Raw genomic sequence first — 25,751 nt, 5'->3', positions numbered from 1 at the left:
ATCCCAAGACATCACCAGCTGCAAATGATACATACAGATATGGAGGAAGAAACAATATTTTTATAAGATTGATGAGAGCAAGCAAAGTAAAGAATGTTTGCTCTTGCTTCATACAGTACCTGAGAGCAAAGTCAAGAATGATTCCTCCTTCATCACTCAGATATTAATAAATATACTCCGTAATTAATTGTTTTGGCAAAAGTAGAGATTAATTCATTCACACAAACACGCCTCTTCAGTTCCAAGTAATTGCGACCATCTCCTTAAATTGGAGAAACCCAGAGGAGAAAGATGAGTTTTGGAATTACTGGTAAACGAAATTTGGAGTTTTACAGAGGAAAGAGTATATATATTATACATTTCAGATATTGTAGAGAGAGAAAGAGGGAGGAGAGAGTGATAGATGGGAATGTGCTTTTCGTACCTAAGAGGAGGGCAACAAGCAGTGGGCGGAGGGGCCGTACTGAAGATGAACGATGTTGGTGGTGGAGCAGCCCACAACGACGCTGTTGACAAATTCTTTAGAACAAAGGGTCCTCAAGCTCTCTTTACACAAATCGAGGTATATGCACATATATATTATACAAACACTCCTAATGTAGTACTTGTGTTTACCTTTATATCATCCCAAAAAACCCTAGTTCTCTGCTGTCAATGATGGGTCAATTTCATCCCATGTGGTCAATGTTTTGTTGAATTATTGTTGTTGAACGTGCTTTGCATCATTTTTGCTTCCTTTTGTCATTAGAATGGGAGAATTTCTTGGATTTACATAAAGAAAATAAAAAATTAAGGGCTCGTTTGGTAACCATTGTTGTTATGCGTTTTTGTTTTCGTCCGAAACAGAAACAATGTTTTTGTTATGGTATGTGTTCATTTGTGATTGGAAGCATGCACATTTGGGGTGCGTTTAGTAAAATTTTTTGCAAGATTTTTTGAAGTGAAAATATGAGAACATGTTTGGTAACGTCAAAGTGTTGCATAATTGAGAAACAAAATGGCTAGTTAAAGGGGGCATGCTACAATTTTTTTATTTTTTATGTGGTACCGTTCACTGCAATGCCACCATGCGAAAACATTAGGAAACACCGATTCCTATATGGGCCTCTTTTCAGCAACAAATTGGGTACTATTCAAATGGCAACCGGTTACCAAATGTGTTGTGATGTATTACGCCACCCACAACATGAAACATGCAACAAAAACACTTGTGAAACAGGAAGTATGAAAATAATACTTTCCTTTTCTTCACAAAATGAAAAACATTTTCAACTTTAGAAAAGCAAAAACGTATTACTAGAACATGATTTCGCTTTTTGTTTTTCTTTTTAAGGGTTGACAACAAAAAACAGGAAACATTTTTAGTCATTGAACGCCCCATGGAACTATAGAAGTGCAAGAGATAGTGAATTTGGTGGATGTAAAATGTTTGATTTTTAAACTCAATGACATTGTCAGTTGACGGTGTGACTGAATTTGATCTTTGTCAAGGTCTATCAATTGATATTACCACACTATTATAGGGTTTTTTATTTGGGAGAAAAATCCTCTGATTGCATTGGGCTTTCTAAGGCACCGGGGAAGGTGTTAACACCCCACTAGCAGGTTCAGGGGGTTAACTTATTTCACTACCAGTCATTATATCTAAGGTCAATTCACCAAGACATGTGATGCTATAGGAAATGCCAGTGGACCAAATTGCAGTATAGTGGGGTTCTTATTTATTTATTGTTGTGGAGGGAAGGAGAATAATAAATCATAAATTTTATCTAAGTATAGTTTCCTTGTTCTAAGCTTACCTATTTTATTTTCATGGTCTTCACACAATGTCTATTTGAATTCATTCTACATGATGCAATAATGTGTTTCAATTGAAATGCAGTTATCTCTATCAGCTTCAAAATTACGTGATCGTGACATCATTTCAAAGGTATGTTGTCAAATACATAATTTAATATTTTAGGATGCATGCGATAACTATATTTTCATTGAGATGGGTTCACATCGATTTTTATTGTTCCTAGAATCTTTTTATATGTTGCTATATTTGAATATTGTTTTGCCGCGCGTGGGTCTATTTTTGTTCTTGATGTACAAGTCTTAGTATAAGCGGCTCAGTATGGTTTATCCGTGATCTTGATACCTGGGAAGGACTGCCTCAGCAACTGTTCACTGGTTCTGCTGTTTAATTTTCAGTGACTTCTCGGTATTTATTGACCGGCCTTGAGAATCTGATTTTTGGAGTGACAGATATTTGTATTAAACAGAATTGTCTACACTAGAATTAAACCCAGAGATATTACAAGAATTAAGAAAATGTAGGTAGATGTACTTTAAGAAGGGTAACCAATAACTCATAAGAGGAGAATCACCTTGGTAAGACTCTTTAAACTACCCATATTGATTCTAAAAGCCTATGCTTGAAGTGCGTGTCACTTATATTGTCTAATTCTGGGTCGTGCATCATATTCCTATATTTGTGTGTTGCAATATGCTATAGGTTTTAAATATTTGGAGAGGAGTCATTTTAAAAATAGAGCTTTTAGTGAAATGCTTAAGAAATTGAGAAAAGGAAAGAATAGTTTTTACAAAAAATTACAATTTGAGGAAAATTCCGCATGCGATATACTGACCTTTGCTCAATATATGATGATGATTCAGCTATAACAAACTACAACTGATCCACTGTGCAATTCCTAAATGCTATCTATCTCACTCAGTTATGATAAATTCATTTCAAAAGGCAGCATTGGGATGGCAACGGGGCGAATTTGGGATTAGATGACCTCTGTGGCTCATCTTCAATCTAAGACAAAACATGATGAGGCGTGTGAGGAATGAAATGCCCCTAGGAGTGCTTGGGGAGAAGAGAAGGGATATGGGATTGAGGTTGGTAAAAATATAAACCATTTTCATCTGATTTTACAACCATGATGTGTTACAGTATGTGCTGCCTTTTTCACGATAATTAGTTTTTACAACCATCAACAGTACCACAGGGAAATTAATTTATGATGGATAGGCTCCCTATGTGGACCATGGTCCATGTACTATAGTAGCAGTTTCCATAATAACTTGGCAGTAGAAGTTGTGGCCTTTCTGGTGATATTGAAATTTTTAGATGTCATAATATATTAATCATAAAATGGGCAAGAATAATAACCCATGTGGTCTAATTTTCTTGTTTTATCCTTGACCCTGTACCGCTCTCTAGCGTACATCCTGTTATTATAGGACAGGGTGGCGTCGGTGGGGGTACTTGTTTAATGCTGCACATTGCCATCCTTGGGAAATATTACTAGGATGATTAGCAGTGACAATTTTCGTAACACAAGAACATAAGGGTAGGGAGGGATACAAATTAAATTAGTACCTTAAATGGTTCTTTTTTGGAAAGTAGTACGTTAAATGGTTCATTATTCGTCCCTTGCACATTTATATAAAATGATAATTATGTTTCATCTTCAATTTTAAAGTTGGTACAGTGAATCTCAATTTAGGAATGTTGAACAAGTCTATTATCATTCCACCATATTCATATCAGTTTGTGATAATGTATTTAAAAGCTTGTTATTATATTTTAGGAAAGTAAATCTCATACAAAAAGATAACGTCCTAATAAAATCCCGTGTCACTTGTAAAGGGTTTTTATTTTATTTATAAAGAAATGGTTGGTCGGTTAGGTGTTGCCTCCATTCTGCTCTCTCTTTAGAAATTTCATGTGTACTAAATGGACCATATTACATATGTGAATAGCCATTATCAACTCTCAGGAAATTTGAACCCGAAGGGTTGGTTCAAGTGGGTAAGTCACTTAGCCTTAGTGCCTCTGGAAGTATCAGGATTCAGGTCTAAAGTTTGATTGTTCTTGGGTGCAAACAATTTTTTTTTATACGACATATGAGTTAAACACATTAAAAGAAGAATTAAATGTAGTAGAACATAGAGAAGGAAAAGAACTAGAAAGATTCGTTTCTCAGTCAGTTGACCAAACGATGACTAACGCCACAGGTAGTACTAATACCATAAACGATGACTATACCACTGGACAACGGTTAAATCCCACACAAGAAACCTATGTAGAAAATAGAAATATACCAGATATATATACATGGACACAAAATCGTAGACGTTATGATAATATACCATCACAACAAGCAGGAACAATATTAGACATATCACGACACAATCCCCAAGACTGGGCAAAAGTAATTAAAAATTGGGAACAGGACTGTATTAGGCAATCCATTCTAACCAATTTTGATAATAAAACACCAGCCCTAACTTATTGGGAAACTTTATTAAAGGGAACAATCCATGATTGGTGGCAGTCTTACAAGGTAACCTTTCCCAATGATTATGCCCTCTTATGTAATAATACAATTCAAGGTTTTACCAGCCGAATAGAAAAGGTGCTAGTTGGCGAAGATAGATTATTAGACGAAACCCTAATAAAGCAAAATGAAGTTTTACGAAATTTAGAATTATTACAGATTTGTGATTTTAGATATATAAGAGATTATACTAATAAGTTTTTCGAGTATTTCGCAGCCACTAGTAAAACAGGAGACTGAACATTACTTGATAGGTATCTTTAGAAATTACCAAGAAGTGTAGGAACTAAGATATGGGAAAAATGGTTAGAAAATTACAGAAGAGATAGGTTAACCATATGAGACAGAGTAAATCATGTTTATAATATGTTAAAAGCAGAATGTAGGCAACGTAAAGAATCTAAACAAATCAAAAAATAATTTTATTATACTTGTGGGCAAATAGACTTTCCACCACAGTATACTTGTATGCCTCAGAAAAATTATAATTATAAGCGTAATAAACCAAAAAAATATAATCTACATAAAAGTAAGACCTACAAAAATTACTGCAATAAAAAACCTTATTTCAAAAATAACCCTAGGCAATTCAGAAAGCGGCCTTGGTATAAAAGGCAAAAAATAAATAAAGATAATAATAAAAAGGAAAATAAAGATAACAAAGATAATAAAGTAAACACATTACCCATAAAAGAAAGAAATTGCAGATATTTTATTTGTGAAGATCTAGGTTATATAAGACCAAATTGTCCTTATAGATACAAACAAAATCCGATGAAAATGATACAAGAAAATATCAATATACTTGAAGATATTGAAGAACAGATAGAAGAATTATATGAATTAGAAAGTATTTATAATTCCGAAGATGACAATGAAAGTATATATAGTATCGAAAGCATGGATAGCGATTTCGATAATGATGAAGACTTTGAGCAAGGCCTTCATTCAATGGAAGATTTCGTTTACACTATAAGCAATCCATCATGCCAATATACTTTACTTAATTTTCATTTTTCATCTTACAATTGTAAACAGTATAATATATCTATTAAAGAAGGTCATTACTGTACAGACCACTGTAAAACTCTATTATGTCAAGACTGTTACTCAAAATATGAAGATGAGCAAGAAGATACTGTAGTTGAATCTATAAATTCAATATATAAACCATCTAGTCTAACAAAATTCCCGGTAACTTTAGAATTTAAAGAAAAAATAGTTCAAACCTCAGCTATGTTAGATATTGAAGCATCTAAAAGTATAATTCAAAAGCATTTAGTACCTGAAAAATCCTTGATAAAGTTAAATTATAATGTTAATATGAGTCAATATAATAATAAAAAATTCCCAATAACTCATTGTGTTCAAAATATTCCTATATTAATTAACAACGAAAAGTTTATTTTACCATAGATTTATGTAATTAATAATATTTCTAGTACTTATGATTTTATTTTAGGTTTAAATTTTATAAATTCACTCACTGGAGGATTTATATATACCCCTACGGGTTTACAGTTCTTTACAAAAGGAACCTTTATTCCATCCAACCCTCTTTATATTCCTCAGAAAGAAAAATGAGCTATTACTTATGTCAATACTTTATCTATGACAGAGAAAACTACAGAAAACTTATTTGATGTAACCAAATTTTTAGAAAATGTCTCTAAAGCATTAATATTTCTTAGTCATCTAGATGAACCAAAGATTTTCCTTAATAATAAAGTTATATTAAAAAATCCTAAATTAAACATAGATAATCTTTTAAAACTAGCTGAAACCACTGAGATTTTAGGAAAAGATTCCCAGAAACACTGGTATAAAAATAAAATCGAAACAAAATTGAATATGATCAATCCTTTCATAATTATAAAAAATCAAGATAATCCTCATACCCTAGATGATCAAGAAAAATTCCAAAAACAAATCAAAGAACTTCTATTACTAAAGGTAATACGAAAAAATAATAATAGACATAGGAGTTGTGATACCCCTCAATTCTAAAGTCACGAGTGATCAAGTCCGAGCACAGAACCGAGGGATACCAAACAATTAATATATAAACAAGTAAGAGTACAAAAAGAATTAAGTATAAAAATAATAAGTTGAAAAGAATTCTAAATACGAAAATCCTCCAAGACAAAATATTATTTATTTAATTTAATTTTCTAATCCGTACAACTCGAGAATCCATCCAGTGGACCTCTAATAATCCCAAATGAACAATAATTACAAAACAAAAATTTCAAAACTAAAATAAGAAATGAAATCCTATGTAGTCGGAAGAGTGAGTGACTGTATCTGTTTTATCACGATCAAACTCTACGCCTGGTACTGACGGACACCTGAAAAATAAGAGTGGGTCAGGCCCATATGCAAGTTCCATTCTACTACAATCCATACATAAACCCGATACGCAGATACATCCTAGATAGCTCGGCAATATCTAAAATAGCCCATAAATATATAGATACACACTATAGGATGCTCACTAGCCTATAGTGTAGTTCAGCCTGCATAGAAAGAAACATGTAAACCACACTTTCCAGTGGCCATGTACATCCCCGGTTAGGGAACATCAACTATATCTAGTTACTCAACCTTTGCGATATACGCACCCTAACCATGATCCTGAGACTTAAGCTCATATCACAGTACCATAAGTATATCTATAATATCCTTCCCAATACATAAAAATAAAGCAACCATCTGTTATGTCGTTCAACTGTTTTAGTTGACAGGACATGCATCCATGTAGGATTTAACTGTTTTAGTTAATCCATTCCGTATGTATGAAGAGGTAGGATTTAGCTTTTTGATCTAATTCATCTCCAATATGCCATCGACCTTGTAACGACTCGGTCATTTACCTCCCTTTCATTTTTCCTGAAATTTTATGGATAAATTTTTTTCCGTTTAATTTTCTTTTTTGAGTTCTGTTTCTTGTCGCTTAGTGTCTTCTCGAGTGCTCGAAAATGGTTTTTGAGACTCTTTCATGCAGATTAACAACTTCCTTTGAGGACCAAGTCATTTTCGCATTTTCACTTTTCGGACACTATGCACTATTTCGTCCTTTTCCCTATTTTGTCTTATCTCCGTTTGTCAGTTTTTGGCACAACCTCACTTTTCATGCTCGGAGTTAGTTTTTGACTTCATGTGCCTTCATCTTCAGTGGTTTTCTCAAAATACGTATCTTTACTTTTTCAAGAAAGTACTCTAGTTACTCCCGGTGTCCATAGTGGCATGAATGCACTAGGGGTGCACACGGTTCCTGTTCTTACGGTTCCGGTCGGAACCGGAACTGTTCACAACGGTTCCTAAAAAACGGAACCGGAATCGGAACTGTATAAATTAGAACCAAACCGGAACCGAACCGTAGAACCGGTACGGTTCCATGAGAATCGTTAAAGTGCTTAAGTATCATCACCTGTATTTAATTATTGTCACTGACAGTACCAAACAAAGGATAGGAAGTTTCGTGGAAATCGCAACATAAGCAAATTGCCCATCTATATGTATAGTGCTAGGAAATTGCTAAGAATTGAACAGCCATCTAATTATATTAGAATACATACACACTCTTGTTGCTCTCCAGATAAATCTCTAGCTCTTTCATAATTAAGCTAGGTTCCATGGTGGCTTCATCATTATCATCATCATCATCATCATCATCACTGCGTGGATTTGAACATGACGTGTTCTTAAGTTTTAGAGGGGAAAACACTCGCAAAACCATGGCTTTTTCATCAGCATCATCGTCGTCATCATCACTGCTAACCCAAATTGGAACAGCAGGCGATGGAATGGGTTTTAATTTTTTGAACAATCTGAAATGGTATGCCGATATGGGTTTCGAACTTCTGATTCTTGTAGATTTTGTAGTTTGCAATTGCACAGAGAGAGAGAGAGAGGGGCAAATTCAGATCTGAGAACAATAATAGAGAGAAGGCAAGTTCAGTGTCGAGAGAATAGAGATGGAGGCAATTGGTTTGGATGATTAGATGAGGACCTGAGGTTTCAGATTTGGGTTTTGTTTGTTGGAGACGTGGCTACTTGTAGGCCTGTAATTTAGACTAATTAAATATATATATATATATATATATATATATATATATATACGGTTCCGGTTCTTACCGATTCCCACAGGCTGGAACCAGAACCGGAACCGTACACTCACGGTTCCGAAATTAAGAACCGAGACCTGGACCGGAACCGAAACCGTGAGAACCGGTAAAAACGGTTTCGGTTCTCACGGTTCCGGTTCTTTTGTGCACCCCTATGATGCACAGTTCTACAGAATCTTTTTCTTTTCTTGGGGTGTTTTTCATAAATATATTTTGAAGATATTTTATTTCAGGGGTATCTAAGAAAATATCTTTTGGAAGATATTTTCATTCTGGGGCAGTTTCGCAGTTAACCCTTTTTGTAGGGGCCATTGTGTAATTAACGAAAGTTATTGCAAAATGTCTCGTGTGGAGCCTGGATCCTCGTACAAGATTCATTTTCACATTTCGTCGAGTCATGGACTCTTAGAATTCCGTTCTGGTCATTTTTCTCCAGTTTTAGAGTTTGTAGACCCGGTTGCTGCTGAACTTGTTCGGAGCATATCTCTCTGCTCGGGACTTAGTTTTTTACGTCATTTCTTCTATTGTTCATATTTTCTTATTTTGAATATTTTTCGTTCACGGAGTTTTGCCGTTTGAGCACGTCTGCTCAAAATCCACTTTTCCAGACCTGGCAGGGCCCTTTCGGGGCACTTTTTGAGACTTACTATAAATAAGGGATTTAAGAACAAAAAATCATTTTTCCTCTCATCTCCCCCACTCCATGGCCGGCAGCCATGGCAGCCCCTTGGGCTGCCACCTTCTCTCTCCTCCTTTGGTCCATTTTTCTTTGATGAAAAGTTTTCGGCCTTCACATTTATTGTTCGCCTTGACGCCACGCACCTTTACCACTTATTAGAATTCATTTCTGACCATTTCTTGAGTTTGGGTTTGAAGTCAAGTTGTGATTTTCATGGGACTTCTTTCGGATTCATGTAGATCATGTTGTCCCCGACAAAACCCTTCGGTATCGTTGAATTCGGAGCACTTTTCTGTCGGTGGGTAAAACGACCCTGACCCGGAGGCCCGGACCGCTACAAGGGTCCTTACTTGAACCCAAGGTGATCTAGGTCCAACACGACATTTCCAAAGTCAAAGTACCATTATAACGCTTGAATAACACTCTCAGTACACCCCATGATCCAAACCGACATGAACCAAACAAACACCAGAAGAAAGAATGAAAGATGACCAAGCTGCCTCATTTCGGTCGACCGAAGTGGAGCTTCGGTGGTCCGAAATGGAGGTCCCGAGAGCAAGAGAGAGAAGAGAGAAGCTTGAACCTAAAGCTTCATTTCGGTCGACCGAAGTGGAGCTTTGGTCGTCCGAAATGAAGATCCCGAGAGTGAAGAGTCCTGTTTTGGTTGACCGATGCATCATTTCGGTCGACCGAAATGATAATCCCGAGCCTGAAAAACTTGCATCCCAGGAGCTGCACTTGTGAAATAATAAAAAGGCTTAAATGGAACTTTAAAATGGCTAATTTTGGTTAAAACTCTGCGAAAATGCATCGTACACTAATCATGGACGAAACACCAACTCTTGATCCCATAAACCAATATTTAATTGCAATTCGTTTATAAGGAGATATATATCATAGTTGCATGTCCAAAAATCTATAAATCTACAAGAGAATGCCCTATTACAAAAGGAGCAAAGGTAGTCTTCTAACAACTTTCAAGCTTGAGGTGGATTGTAGTCCACCGGATCCTTTCCAAAACCTGAAAAAAATAATATAAATAGTAGGGTGAGCATAAAGCTCAGCAGGTGACACTTAAGACACACATCTTGTGTCCTTGTGAATCCAAACAAAGCATAGGCCAATGGGAAATAGGGATCATGCTATGTGAGGGTAAAACAACATACACTTCAACTCCAAGCAAAAACAATGCAATGCAATGTGATGCAATGCATGCCATGGTCACTCCCCATTTTCATTTCTCAAAACATCATTTCCAAACTGTTAATACAGCCCGCCCTTTGGTGACCCCGCCGCGGCACGAGAAGAGGATTGGTTAGTGTCCCGACCCTTGGTAACCCCGCAGCGTCATTATGGGGCCCAGCTAGCTCAACCAAGTTAGGGCGACTCCTAGTCCTCTTTAGGCTATATTAACCTTCGGCCCGTTGGTAACCCCGCAGCGACCGGGTTTTTCCAAAATCATTTCACAAAAACTTTTCTCCCAAAATTCCCCTTTTTGTTTTCGAAACAATTTCTCCCATTTCATACAAACCCAATGGTATGTGCATGAAACTATATGTGTCATACCTTCAATATCATGGCATTTAAAATTCTACACCATAAAATTAAACATACAACGTGTTCAACATCTCCAATGTAATTATTCACACATTAAGATACAACAAAATACATTTAAGCATACTTTTCACATAAAACAACTCACATTCATACACATGGATTTCTCTAGACAACATTTAAAATAATCATTGATACAATTAACTTCTAATTAAGCATGGTTGGCACAACAAAGGAGTATAACTCACAATGGAACAAGAAAGAAGTGGATTAAGATGTCCCTACCTCAAGATTACACCAAAACCCTTAAAATGGGTCTTGAAATTTCGAAAGCCAAGGGGTGACCAAAATTGAAATTGATGGTACTAATGCGTAGAACTCGTCGTGCTCTTCGTTTTTCCTCAAACGGCACCCAAATCCGCCAAGTAACGAAAAAGAAATCAAGTCTCAAAGATTGGCTTGAAAAAAAGAAAAGAAAAAGCAAGATGAGAATTGAGAGAAAGAGAAATACGAGGAAAGAGAGAATGAGAGTGAAAATGTGGTCTCCTGACCACTTTGTGCATAGTGGTGGGTCCCACCACTCATTTTCTTTTCTTTTCACTTTTTCTTTCACTTGAAAATTCATCTCACACATATAAATGCACCACCAAGCATATACTACATGATTCCATGAATTCAAATGTACCAATTGCAAATGGACCCAACCACAATCCCAAACGCAACATGCGAAATGACCAAAATGCCCTTGCATCAACAAAATTCCGAAAAAATTAAGAAATGCTGAAATTTGGAAACATCATAGTGGGTATTTGTGATTTCCATCTCAAATTGAGGTAGGGGGTGTTATAATTTATTTTCTTGCTATATTACATGCTTATACAACTTGATTACATGCTTGGATATAAAATTTAGAGATTTTATTATTTATTTTTCTTGTGAAGGATTTAATTTTCCCGGTTGTCTATAACTTTGTTTAAACATGTGGCATGATAGAATATTACCCTTTGATATGTTGTTGACTATATTAAATCTAGATCATTTGGATAAGTAATGAAGTTTTTATTTAATATTTATCTTGAATAAAATATTTAATCATATGGCCTTAACTAGCTTGAAATCGATATGTGTTAGCATATTAAATTATACCCTAACATGCTCTTTAACATAGGTGAATTTGAGAGCAAACGGAGGTATTTTGAAATCTAGTAATATTTAATTAATTAGATTAATTAATTTGCTCCAAGTGCACTATTCATCTCATTGGATTTCTAACTTGATATTCTTGATATGCATGTCATATAGTTTCACATATATTAAATCTAGAATATTTGATTAGGTTTTGAAACCTTTCAATTATTATTTTTCTAGTATTAGAGTTTAATACTCATGGCCGTACATTGCATGGAAATCACTTGTATCATGCTAGTAAATCAAGTCTTGACATGTTGCATAACATATATTAATTTGAGACCATTTGGGTGAGTTTCAAAATCTAGAGATTTTAATTAAATGAATTAATTAAAATCTATTCAATGGTTCCATGAGCTAGATTAAGTTTCTAACCTTGTATTCATGATTTCCTTAACATATTCCTTCACGTGTATTAAATTAAGAATAATCGGATAAGTTTGAGACTTACACTTACTTGTTTTCATAGTATGGAACTTAGTTTACTTAGTTGTAACTTGTATTCCATGGAGCTTTCAGCTTTTCATCTTGTAACTAAACCCCGTGTATCTTGGTTTCATTAATGTACTTAATTAACTTGCATCATTGTCTTGGGATGATTTAATTACTCATGTGTTGCTTAGTAAGTAATTAAATCATGTATCTTATACTTGTGGTATATTTACTTCAATGGATTTCTTGTACTATATATCTTGGTTCTAGTCTATAGATGCACACTATTATTTCTTGACATTTCACATGCCATTATAGTTGAGAACTTAGGGCATGCCTTGTGTGTTCCAAAATTTTGGTTGTGCATAAAATGTGGTTAATGCATTTCTTGTATTTTGATACAATCTTGACTTGCACAACTTGTTGATTTTGAGACTTGGGATATCAATCAAGAAATGACACGGTTAGGACTTGGTTCTAGTACGGGAGATAGAGAGCTCCCTATTAGTAGCCCTAAAGTGATCCCAAAAGAACGGTTTTTTATAGTGCGCAGTAGGGGAAGGTACCCATAGGTTAGTAGCCCTAAAATGATCCCAAGAGTACGGTCTTAATCCGGGCGATATCCAAGTCTCTACATTGGTTGATTTCACTCTTTAAATTTCAAGTTGCCATTCCTTGAAGATTTAAACTTGTCGTGTATGTGAAATGTTCCAATCTTGTTTCATTGTATAGATTTTATGCTTCATTCGTGATTTCATTCCTTAAATTTCAAGTGTTGTATTCCTTGAAGATTTAAGACTCTTTTCGTGTTTTATGGAATTTTCCATCCTTGTCTAATTGCATTGATATTATGCCTTGTTCTTGATTTCAAGTATACTTCATGTCCTGTTTACTATCCTTGTTTAATTGTATAGATATTATGTCTTGTTCTTGATTTCGTGTGTTACTCTTATCATGTTAATTGGAATGCTCCAATCATGTTAACTGCATTGATAATGTAATTCTTGTTAACTTACATCCATGTATGCTCTTGTCTTGCTAATTGGAATGCTCCAATCTTGCTTACTTGCATAGATATTATACCTTGTTCTTGATTCCAAGTATGCTTCTTTTCATGTTAATTGGTATGTCCCAATCATGTAAATTGCATTGATAATATGATTCTTGTATGCTAGTACCTTCATATCGTGTTCTTTGGATTATCCCAACTTGACTTGTTTCATATATGTATATATCGTGATTCTTGTTATTAGTACTCCATGGTAGTTTAGGATGCTCCCTGAGTCTAACCTTTGACATAGATATTAGGTGGCATGACCCTTTTGAACTATTGCATGTCAGTGTAAAAATCTCTAAAGAAATCGAGTCGATGCATGCTCATTCTTTACGAGTAAACTTGTTTACTCACCCCGAAGTTACTGGGGGTTTTGTCAGGTACGGATGCCTTGGCGTACGATGCACAATATCCCGGGATTGTTTCGATGGATTGGAATTCATTTGAATATATTCTTATTCATATGCAAGTGTTGGCATGCTTGAGTTCATTTTCTGAGTTGTATTATGTAATTAGGCCAAAATGTCATTTTTTGCCTCTGACTTGTAATATATGCTTAAGCACACTTTTTGATACTCATTTTATGTGTATGATATGTGGCTAAGAGCCAAACTTCATTTGTAATCCATGTATATTGAAAAATGTAGAATTTTTCTTTTAATGAGAAAAACATGAAAACTTGAGTTTCAATATGTCATTGTCGCACCGGTGTGTGCATTGTGTATGTAATTCATCCTTTAGCATTCATTCGCCATATGCGAGGTGTGGCTAAGGGCCAAACACCATTTGGTTTTCATTTTTACATTTTAGTTCACATATTTCATTTTTGGGCTAAAATAGTAGAAACTGAGCCTTTAAGGGTTCATTTTCAAATCAAATGGTATAAAGTATGTTCTGGCACCTCTACTAAGTCTCACTAATCTTGTATGAAGTGTGGCCAAGGGCCAAACGGTCATTTGAAAGCATTTTATAAATTTTAGTTTTCAAATTTCCCTTTTTTTGTTTATTTTTGCATTTTTTGGCCGTTGGGGGGTCGGATTTTGCATCGGCGGTATTTTTAAGCCATGGATCATTGTAGCGCATCCTAATAGGTATGTTACGCCTGCGTGCATGATCGTTTTCAAGAAAAACCCTTTCGTTTGTATTTTGGGCCTCATATGGACTCATTTCACCTTTTTGTTGAAAAATCTTGCTTAAGGGCATTTTGGGAGTTTTCTTTGGGAAATAAATTCCATTCTCAACTCCGTCACATAGAAATGTGATTTCGAGAGGAGTTTCTTCACGACATTTTTCTGAAAAATGTCGTATTGGTGTTGGAAATCGCGTTGCAAACCCATTTTCTGTAATTTCTATTATTTTTACATTTTTATGAGGTTCCAGTCCATGCCATTGCCCCATTTGGCGGGCCCCCGTAGCCATGTGGCGGGCGCCCGCGGCTTTCTGCCGCATTTGGCGGGCCCTCGCAGGTTTTTGGCGGGCCCCCGAGGGAACAGTTCCTGCTCTAGACATCTTTCTTCAACGGGTCATATCTCACTCGTTTTAACTTCGAATTGGTCCGTTCTTGAGTCTAAACTAACCGCGTCGAAATAAGCTTTCCAATGGTACTAATTAGAGCTTTAGATTCCATTTGTGACTCAAGTTATTCAGATTTTAGTAAGGTAGTGTTAGAATTTAGTTCGAACCGGGATAAGGTTTTCCTTCATTCGACTTCAAGACTTCATATCTTTGCCATTAGGACTCTGAATCATGCGATTCTTGAGTCCATCTTTGTTAATTTTTTATTCTCTATCCAATTGTGTACACGGGGGTACTCATTTTGGTTTGGAATTACCAATTTACCCTTTTAGCCTTAAGTGCTTGTTTTTTTTCGTCTTGTCGTTTCTCCTTCGTACGGACTCCAAATCATACGATTCTTGAGTCCATCTTGATTAATTTTTCATTGTCTTTCCAGCGGTGTGCTTGGTAGTACCCGAATCTATATTCTCATAAATGACTATTTTGCCCCTGGGGGCTTAATTGTTATTTTTCCGATCTTTTGCTTCCGTACTTATTCCTTTGGGTTCCGTGACCTCATGGAAGGTCATCTTAGGGTCTTAAAGGTGTGTTGTGCCTTGGGAGACCGTTGTATTATTTCTAACTTCCGCATCTTGGATCCAGTTCAGGTCATCACAGGACACTGGGTTGAAAAAAAATCCAAGGTCGTTACAAGTGGTATCATAGCGTTTGGGTTCGAATACCTTGGGCGATGGGTTTTGGGTGCATATCATGCTTGTGTTACCATACTCTAAGTGTTTAAATGCTTCTTGATAACATGTCTTGTATGATAACATGTTCACATGCTTAGGTGTTTTGAGATATCTATTATTTGTTAAGCATGCTTTATGTATATATATGCTTCTTGATAACATGGGACCTAGATCATGTCTGAGTTTCTATCATGTCTATGTGCTTATGTTAGCATGATTGTATGCGACGTATGTCGGCATACCTTATGTTTTTCATTCGCGTGTGTTATCAGACCATGCCTTACGTGCTTCTTGATAACATGCCTTGATCTGATAACATGTTTGTTTGCTTATGTGGCAATTTGTTTAGAAGCTTATCTTGACTGTCTGGTTTTGGCATTGTCACTTGGGGTTTGTCGTATCCCTTGGATGCGTTCTTGTTTTATGAGTTTCTTCCTTGTATAGGAGAAATTCATTCCGTAAGGACCCATGTAGGGAACCTTCTTATCTGTTCTGTCGATTGATGCGAGTAAGGCTCATGTGAGCGTAGAGGACTGCGATTCATTTCTTTTACTTGTGGTGGGTCGCGTTACCATAAGCTTAGAAGAGTGCAATTTAGGTGAGGGCCAAATTTTACATTTATAAAAGCCACTACTACCTTTCACTAGAAATATAATTAGGGTGAGTAGGGATCGTCCCAAGGGATTGGAGTCGAATTTGGTTGTGGAATCACTATTAGGGTTAGTAGGTTGAGTGATCAAACAAATAGTTGGTTGGTTGATTAAACTAGAGAATAATGAAAACTAAGTAAAACAATTGAATGCAATAAATAGTAAGTAAGAGAGAGAGATCTTGAAGTTTAGAGGTCACCACCAAACAATACTTTTCTACACCCTTAACAAGTGACTAATGAGGGAAATGTGTGTTGAAATATTGATGTGTGTGTGTGTTTAGTTGATTCAATTAGCAAGGATGACCAATTAAGTATACATTGTCTAAGCAACATGTGAAAAGCAGAATATATCTAACAATTAAGTATATATTGTCTAAGCAGCATGTGAAAAGCACAATATATCTAGCAAGTCAATAATCCTTTCATTAAGCTCACAAGTCAAATACACCACAAGATTAAAGACATATGCTACTTGTAGTCAAAAATATGGAACATCAAACAACAAGCATGGATTGTCCTCACATCTAACAACTATAGTACCACTATACTACAATTATGCTAATGACATGAAATTAAACTAATTAAACTAAGGGAGAGGCACAATCCATCAAGCAATGAGCATGAACCATCAAGAAAATTACAAGAACATTCCATTAAGCACTATGTTTTGACAATCTCTAGATCTATGGCATTAATACACATAGACATGCATCAATGAAACAAGAAATATAGACAAACATATGAACATCTATTCTAGCATACATAGACATATGGATAGAATGAAATGATCAATTGGAAGCATTAACTACATAAATCATTGAATAAACAAGATCTATATATATAAAAGTGCCAAAACATGTATTACAACACTAATCCCTCAATAATACACAAAATCAAGATGTAGAAAACATGCTTGGGGCTAACTCTAGCCCCAAGAGGATGTCTAGCCACTCATGGTGATGCTTCTCCAACCCTCAAGGGCAAACTCCATGGAAGAAATCTACTCCTTGGTTGATGAAGATTTCCCAAGCTTGTGTCTTTAGCCTTTTCCTCCTTTCTTCCTCCCTAAGAATAGCCTCTCTTGTGATAGATGGTCATCCCCTTCAAAAAGTGTATTATATTCTATATATAGGTAGGTCAAGTGACACACAAAATGAGCTAGGGTCGTACACAAAATATTCCCCAATGATTAGATAAGGACAGCTTTCAATGAGCTGGAAATTTAACTTTTTCGCACTAGAGGAAGTTCGATCGATCGAACCTTGGACTTGGATCGATCGAACATAGTTGAGATCTATCGAACTGAAGTTGGATCGATCCTCAATGGCGGCGCCTTTTTCGATAAAAACAAATCTGAGATATTTTGAAGATATTTTTGGAAAAATGACAAAAGTGGTTAGTAGGGTGGTATAACTGGATAAGATCAATCATTTGGATAAGGATAAGGTAGTTCGATCGATCGAAGAATGATGTTGGATCGATCGAACTTTTGAGATCTCTAAAAATGACATCATGGCTCAGATCCATCTTGAAGTGCTGAGATCGATCATGTTGGATTGATCGAACTTTGATCTGAGATCGATCGAAGATGTTGAATTCCACCTTTTTGCTTCCTTTGCTTCCACTTGGCTCCTTTTTTTGATTCATCCCAGAATTGCTTCATTTCTGCTCTTATTTGGCTGAGTTAGCTTATTTTCGGGATAAGTGCCTGAAAATGGAAATAACACGAAATCAATCTAAAACGGTAAAGTAAGATAGATAAAGGTACTAGGATGCCTAAGTTTAAGGGGTTTAAATATGCACTTTTCAGCGCTCATCACACCTCCAAACTTAAAAATTGCTAGTCCCTAGCAATGAACTAGAAAGTAAAGGAATGAAATGAACAACTATACAACTATGATTCTAAAAAGCAGTAAATGGATAACGTTACTTTCGTAGGGAACACGATTACACTTAGCATATGCAACAAGCCTTTTAAACCCCTAGGTTATCCCTAGTGGATGAGTGAAGTCTCATGAGGGTTTCCAGAAATGATACCCACAAACATTAAGCTCATTTTTTCTAAAGAGGCACCAATATTGCAAACAAACATTGGGAGAAAATTACCTTAAGTATGCAATTTTTCAAACATTTCTAAGCAATCTCCCAAAATCTCAACATTAAGTAAACAAGTATGGTCCTCTACACATCAAGAAAATGATCATGCAAATTAAAACAACTCTAGAATCCTTTTTGAGTGGACCGGCATCAAATATGTTGCTAACTAAGCCAACTAAAGAATTAATCACATCCTTACCCTCAAACTAGCACACAAATCTAGTATCGATCATCAAGACAAAAAGTGGACCTTTTATTAAAGCTTTATTATTCTAGGTGCGCTTATTTTTTTCACTTGAATTATTTATTTATTTATTTTTAATAGGATCAAATATGGAAGCATGGTGCAATGTGTTAATCTATTAAACTTTCTAGCTACTCATGAGGTCGAGCGTTAAGTCAATGACTCCCAAACCAGACGGCTTTAGGGCATTAGGCGTTCAAACGCCCCTACGAATTTACGAGCTCAAATTAACTAGGCTACAAATCAAGACAACCTCCATCTAATCATTTCCCACTTCTCACCATATGGGAGAAGTCCTCACTTTTTTATTACTTTTGCAACTTCTTCTTCTTTTTTTTTTTTTTTTTTTTTTTTTTTTTTTCAAATTATTAACTTAGAGTTTGGGCCCTCCACGTTTCGGCGTGAGAAGTTTAGTACTTGATGAGGCTAGAATCCCGGCTACTTAGTGAAAAGGGGTTGTTATCCACCTTTATCAAGAATGAAAGCTTTCAATGCACTACTAGCCCAATCAGGATATAACCAATTCAATAATCAAAAAAGCATGTACCCCACAAATGAATGCTAGACTGCGCCTGTGTTAGTGTAGAATACTAGAGTGAATCTCAAAACAATCACAAAATCAGAATGATGTGGACCATAAATGTAAGCATGATATCAATCTTTCAAAAAATTTACTCCTAAATGGCATCCACATGGCATACAAGGAGTATTGGACTCTCAAGTCAAACAATTTTTAAATTCTAAGCAATATAGCCCTCAAAAGATCAAAATCATAAGTAGATATGGACCAATCATGGAAAATCTCTCAAATACACAAGTCATGCTCAAAATTTTGAATTTAAAAGCAAACACTGTAAAGCACACCTTTACCCCCAAACTTAAACAGCATAATGTCCTCAATGTGCAAAGAGAACAAATGAAAGAGTATACCGGTGTAATTAAAGCAAAGAATAGCTGTGACTGAAGTATCCAAAGTGGGTGGCATGGCCCCCCCAAAGTTGGGATTAATTGTGGTCCTAAAATTTGGCACTTGGATAAACTCATTAGAAAACAAAAGGGATAATTATTGCACAGTGGATATGCAAGTGTAAATGAAATAAAGCAGTGAAAGAGGTATAAGGGTAGTCCTGAAAATTGGGTAGCACTCTCTCACACTGAAGTCACTATGATGCACCTGATGGAGTCAAACAGATAGATATGAGAATATATAAATGACATCCACAGCAAAAATATATATAAAGAAAATAAAGTGCATAGAGTATATCAAAAGATCAAAGCCAACATATCCGGCTGCAAATAATATACAGTGATGAAAATGAAGTATGAATGACAGAGATGTAGTATGAAAAGATAGAAGAAATTGGGAATCTCATTTGGACGAGGCAGGACGGGCAAGGCAAGCTCCGCGGATATCGTGAGATAAGTCTCGGAGTGCAGTCATGACATCCGTGCTGAATGTAGCAAAATCAGTTCGGTGGGCCACAGCATCGGCTCGAATGGCAGCAGTACCAGCTCTGATAGCAACCACTGCATCCTCCAAAGCCTGAAGATGCTCTCCAAAGCCAGGGGTCTGACTGGGAGCCTCAGGTACATAAGAATCTGAAGAATGAGAATCCCGAGTCTGCTCCTCCTCGTGTATTGGCGATCCAGCTGGAGAGTGCTACTCTACTTCATTTGCAGGTCGCTCTAAATCAATGTCCATGCGCTCAGAAACAGGATTAACTGGTGCGTCATCCGCTGCCTGGTCTGCTGCTGCTGCTGGGGCCTCAGCCTTTAAATCGTCTAAATCTAAGTCCTCTGCTGCCTGAGCTGCATCCTTCTGTAATCGGGCAATAATAGCATTATAGCTCTTGTCCCAGTCCTTCTTCAAAAAATGACAGGAACCTCTCTCAGGGTGCTCCCGTGGATGGAAAGGATAGCGCTGATCAAGCAGGATCTGGGTGATGAGGTGGCCAAATGGGAGAGACTTAGCCCTTTTGGGCCTCTCTTTGCTGATATACTCATCGTAGAGCTTCCTCATCACGCTCCAGATGAGCGTAGGGATAGACACCCAGTGCCTTGTATAGAATGCGTAAAGGGCTGTCAGATAGTCTCCTCGCCGCTGAACTTGTGCCCGGCCATATATATATTCCGAAAGAGAACGGAATCAAAGAACCATAGGTTATCTAGAAGATAAGTGCGGGTGGTGAAAGTCTCGTCATCGGCATAGTGACCTGTCAAAAACACTGCCATGTCGGCATAAGAAGGCCTGTATAGCTTGGGATAAAGCTCCTGTAGCTCCGGAGGGCATTGGTGTGGACAATGGCATGATCTGGCTAGTGTGTCCACAGTAATAGAAATATGGTGGCCATCTATGGTAATGACCAGCTCTGCCGTGGTACGCGGGGACGGTCGGAGGTTCTGGAAAAATACCCGAACTTGCCGTGTGTAGACTGGCTCAGTAATTGGGGCAAGAATAGCTGCAAGTCCCCTCCGGATAATGTCATCATAAGCTGATTGGGTCAGTACCGATCTGGAGAAGAAAGCTGTGTCAAAAACTGACTCATGGGCTATTAACATCTGTGCATATCTGGATGCGGGCCTGTCAAACTCCTGAGCTGGCTGAGCTGGTGGAGGAGATGGAGATGGTGTAAACGCAGCCTGAGCCTGAGAAGGAGATGGAGAATGCTCAGCCTCAGTTGCATGAGAAGGTGACTGAGGTGGAGTAGGCTGTAATGGCGCCTCCTGTGCAAGGTCCTGTACATGAGAAGGACCAGCCGCGGCATCGAAAGTGTGCCTGCCCTGGTGATGATAATGTCTGCGAGTAACAGTCTTGAGCTTAGTCATGGCCTGAAAAACAATTTAAAATTTGTAAGAGGAGTCAGTGCCAGAATAAAGAATTAAAAGTACAAAATAGAAACATGCATGTCAAATAAGATAGACAAAACATATATGACATGAATCTATACAAGTGATAGGATGTGAAACATGCTAAACTGTATAAGTTAATGCATCCAATGTGGAATGTCATAGGCATTGGGCATAGATAAGATAGCATGAAACAAAAGATATGATGAATGAAGTGTGATTTGGAATATGTGAATTTCGATCGATCATAAAAAATGTGAGAATGATCTCATAACTTCGATCAATCTGAGAAACTGAAAAACTGAGTTCGATCGATCTCATTAGATCGATCTGAGATAGAAGTTCGATCGATCGAACTATGCGATGGGAAAAACAAAAAGTCATAGATATGTGATGCGGATGACATGGGGCCTTCACGAACAAGGTCGTGGGCCTATCAACACATCATACAATCAATCATACTCATATAGCATGGCCCATACTCCCATAAATTGAATCAAAACACAAATATATACACAACATGTAACAACCCGGTCATTTGCCTTCTTTTCCTTTTTCCTGAAATTTTTCGAATGAATTTTTTTCATTTAATTTTCTTTTCTGAGCTTTGTTTCGTGTCACTTAGTGTCATCTCAAGTGCTCAGAATTGGTTTTTGAGACTCTTTCATGTGAATTGACAACTTCCTTTGAGGACCGAGTCATTTTTGCATTTTTCATTTTCGAACACTATGCGCTATTTCGTCTTTTCCCTATTATGTCATTTTCCCTATTTCGTCTTATCTCCGTTTGTCAGTTTTTAGCACAACCTCACTTCTCATGCTCGGAGTTGGTTGTTGACTTCACGTGCCTTCATCTTGAGTGGTTTTCTCGAAATACGTATCTTTACTTTTGCAAGAAAGTACTCTGGTTGCTCCCGGTGTCCACAGGGGCATAGATGCACAATTCTTCAGAATCTTTTTCATTTCTTGGGGTGTTTTTTGTAAATATCTTTTGAAGATATTTTATTTTAAGGGCATCTAAGAAAATATCTTTTGGAAGATATTTTCATTATGGGATAATTTCGCAGTTAACCATTTTTGTAGGGGCCATTGTGTAATTAACGAAAGTTATTGCAAAAATGTCTCGTTTGGAGCCTAGATCCTTGTACGGGATTCATTTTCACATTTCGTCGAGTCATAGACTCTTAGAATTTCCTTCTGGTCGTTTTCCCCAGTTTTAGGGATTTTTGGCCCTAGTTGCCGCCGAACTTGTTAGGGGCATAACTTTCTGTTTGGGACTCAGTTTTTAACCCTGTTTCTTTTGTTATTCATATTTTCTCATTTTAAATCTTTTTTGTTCACAGAGTTTTGCCGTTTGAGCGCGTTTTCTCAAAATCCACTTTTCCTGACCCGGCGGGGCCCTTTCGGGGCACTTTTTGAGACTTACTATAAATATGGGACTTAAGAAAAAAAAAAAATCAGATTTCTTCTTCTTCTTCCTCTCCCATGGCCGGCCAAGCTCCCTCCCATGGCTGCCACTTTCTCTCTCCTCCTTTGATCCACTTTTCTTTGATGAAAAGTCTTCGGCCTTAACATTTGTTATTCGTCTCGTCGTGCTCTATCATTACTCCTTATTAGAAACCATTTCTGACCAAATTTTGAGTTCGGGATTAAGGTCAAGTTTAGATTTTCATAGGGCTTCTTGGGGATTCATATAGATCGTGTTGTCCCCAACAAAACTTAAGAGCTTCGTCGGATTCGGAGCCGTTTCAATTCGGTGGGGATTTGGGATTTTCATCTCAAATTGAGGTAGGAGGTGTTATAGGTTTAATTCTTGTTATATAACATGCTATTGATGCTTATAGAACTTGATTGCATGCTTAAATATGAAATCTAGAGATTTTATTATTTAATTTTCTTGTATTGGATTTGATTTTCCCGGTTGCTTATGACTTGTTTTAAACATAGCATGGTAATATAATACTCTATAATATGGTCATTGACATATATTAAATTGAGGGAATTTGAACAAGTATTAAAGATTTTAGTTAATATTTATCTTGAATAAAATATTAAATCATATGGCCTTAACTAGCTTAAAATCAATATGCGTTAGCATATTAAATTAGGCCTTAGCATGCTTTCCAACATAGTTGAATTTGAAAGTGATTAGAGGTGTTTTGAAAATTAGTAATTATTAATTAATTTGCCCCGAGTGCATTATTCACTCTATTTGAATTCCGACTTGATATTCTTGATTTACATGCCATATAACTTCACATATATTTGATTTAGAATATTCAGCTAGGTTTTGAAACCTTTTATTTAATTAAATTTCATGTTTAAGATTTAATCCTCATGGTGATATACAACTTGGAATTGTATTGTGGCATGTTAGAAAATTAAGCTTAGGTATAGTTGTTCACATATATTAAATTGGGATTAATTGCATGAGAATTGCAACTTTTAATTTATATTTAACTTTAGTGAAAGTTTAATTCACATAGTCTTAAATTGAATGAAATAAACTTGTAATGTGATATTACATTAGTTCTTGGCATGCTTTCCAACATAGGTTAATTTGAGAGCATTTGGTTAAGTATGAAAATCAAGAGATTTTAATTAAAAGAATTAATTAAAATCTATTTTGTGGTCCCATTAGCTTAATTAAGGTTTTAACTTGATATTTGTATTGGCCATAACTTGTTTACTAGTATATATTAATTTGGGACTATTTGGAGTTATTTTAAAACCTTGGGATTTAAATTAGCATGATTTAATTAAAGTTCTACCTTATTGTTGTATTTAAACTTATGAGCTTATGTTTTCAATATTGAATATATTGTTATCTTCCGTAATGATTTGCACACTTCATATTTAATATCATTCATGCATAGCGTGTAACGAATCGCACACTGAAGATTCGACATTCATCATATCATATAAGTTGTGGATTTAAAGCATGTATTGTATAGGTTTCCAAAATTGGTTGTGCTTGGTAGATAGTTGATTATCTTGCATATTTCTGTTGATATATGCGTTATTGCACAACTTGTTGATTTTGGAAACTTGGGGATGTCGTTGTTTGACTATGGCTAGGACTTGGTTCTAGTACGGGGGATAGTCCCTCTATATAGTCTAGTGCACACATAGGGTGGTTACCCATGGGCTAGTAACCCTAAAGTAACTATGTTGTCGGTCTGATCCGGCGTGACGTCCGAGTATTCACTTTTTTTGACTTCACATTTCATTTTCAAGTTGATAACTAGATGATTTTGTAACTTGTTGTTCCTTATTTGTCGTTCCATTTTAAGTTACATGATATTAACTTTGCGAAATTGTGCTTTATGCGTTGTATTGGAAGTTTCAATGTTGGTTAAATTGCATCGATACTGAAAGTTGTGTTTTGACGTTCTAACAAAGCTTAGGATTGATCATATTGATTCATTTAGAACTTAGACGTTCGGTGGCATGAACCACCACTGTTATTTTGTGCTTTAGATTCTAAGTTGATGGCTTTGAGAACTTATACCTTGTTGCATTGTATAACATGCTCTTTTGTTGTTGAATTGCATGGATATGTGATTCTTGTTCACTTGTATTCAAATATGCTTTTGTCATGTTATATGGATTACTCTAGACCTAGTTCAATTGTATTGAAAGTGCAATTCATGTTAATCTATGCTCAAGCATTCTTCTTGTCGTGTTCTTTAGATTATCCCAACCATGATTCGTTTCATACACGTATGTATATCATGATTCTTGTTGGTTAGACTCTAAGGTAGCTTAGGATGCTCCATGAGTCTCACTTGGACATAGACGTTAGGTGGTATGAACCCCTTTAACATGTTTCACCTTAAGGTGATAAATTTGTAAAATGCTAGGTCGATGCATGCTCATCTCCTACGAGTAGCTTTATGTTACTCACCCTTACGATACTTGGATGGTTTGTGGACTTGGAGACTTCCATTTTTGTGAAGGTTGGCTCAGAATGCCAATTGCAGTCTTATATGTCAAAATATGTATATCTGATTCCATGTATGTAATGTGTACTTAAGTACACTTCTTTTAATGTATTTGATATGTATAAGATGAGGCCAGAGGCCAATGACATGTATATTGTATTCTATGCAACTTTTAAACTTCATGAAATGTTATGAAAACCTTGAAAAATCGCAAGTCATTGCTTCACCATAGTTGCATCGGGTGTGAGAATTCCATTCTCATTCTTTCATAGGGTCTCATTAATCTTGTATGAAGTGTGGCCAAGGGCCAAACGGTCAATTGACTCCATTTTGTATTTTTGGATTCTATGTTTT

General features: G+C 36.3%; 1 protein-coding gene across 1 annotated transcript in view; it reads left to right on the top strand.

Annotated features, from left to right (window-relative positions):
• The first annotated feature begins 309 nt into the window (after positions 1-309).
• LOC132286483 (protein BONZAI 3-like) overlaps positions 310-25,751 on the top strand; it is a 31,483-nt gene continuing 6,041 nt past the window's right edge. Inside the window, exons 1-2 of the mRNA XM_059788835.1 lie at positions 310-562; positions 1,883-1,930. Of these exons, the coding sequence (XP_059644818.1) occupies positions 404-562; positions 1,883-1,930 (207 nt within the window). The 5' untranslated portion in view covers positions 310-403. The remainder of the gene's footprint in view (positions 563-1,882; positions 1,931-25,751) is intronic.

The sequence above is a fragment of the Cornus florida genome, unplaced genomic scaffold (assembly GCF_030987335.1).
Source record: "Cornus florida cultivar Cherokee Brave unplaced genomic scaffold, ASM3098733v1 CherokeeBrave_3.0.0_Hap2_Chr02, whole genome shotgun sequence".
Lineage (NCBI taxonomy): Eukaryota > Viridiplantae > Streptophyta > Magnoliopsida > Cornales > Cornaceae > Cornus > Cornus florida.
The sequence above is the reverse complement of the archived record's forward strand: the minus strand, read 5'-3'. Positions and strand labels throughout refer to the sequence as shown.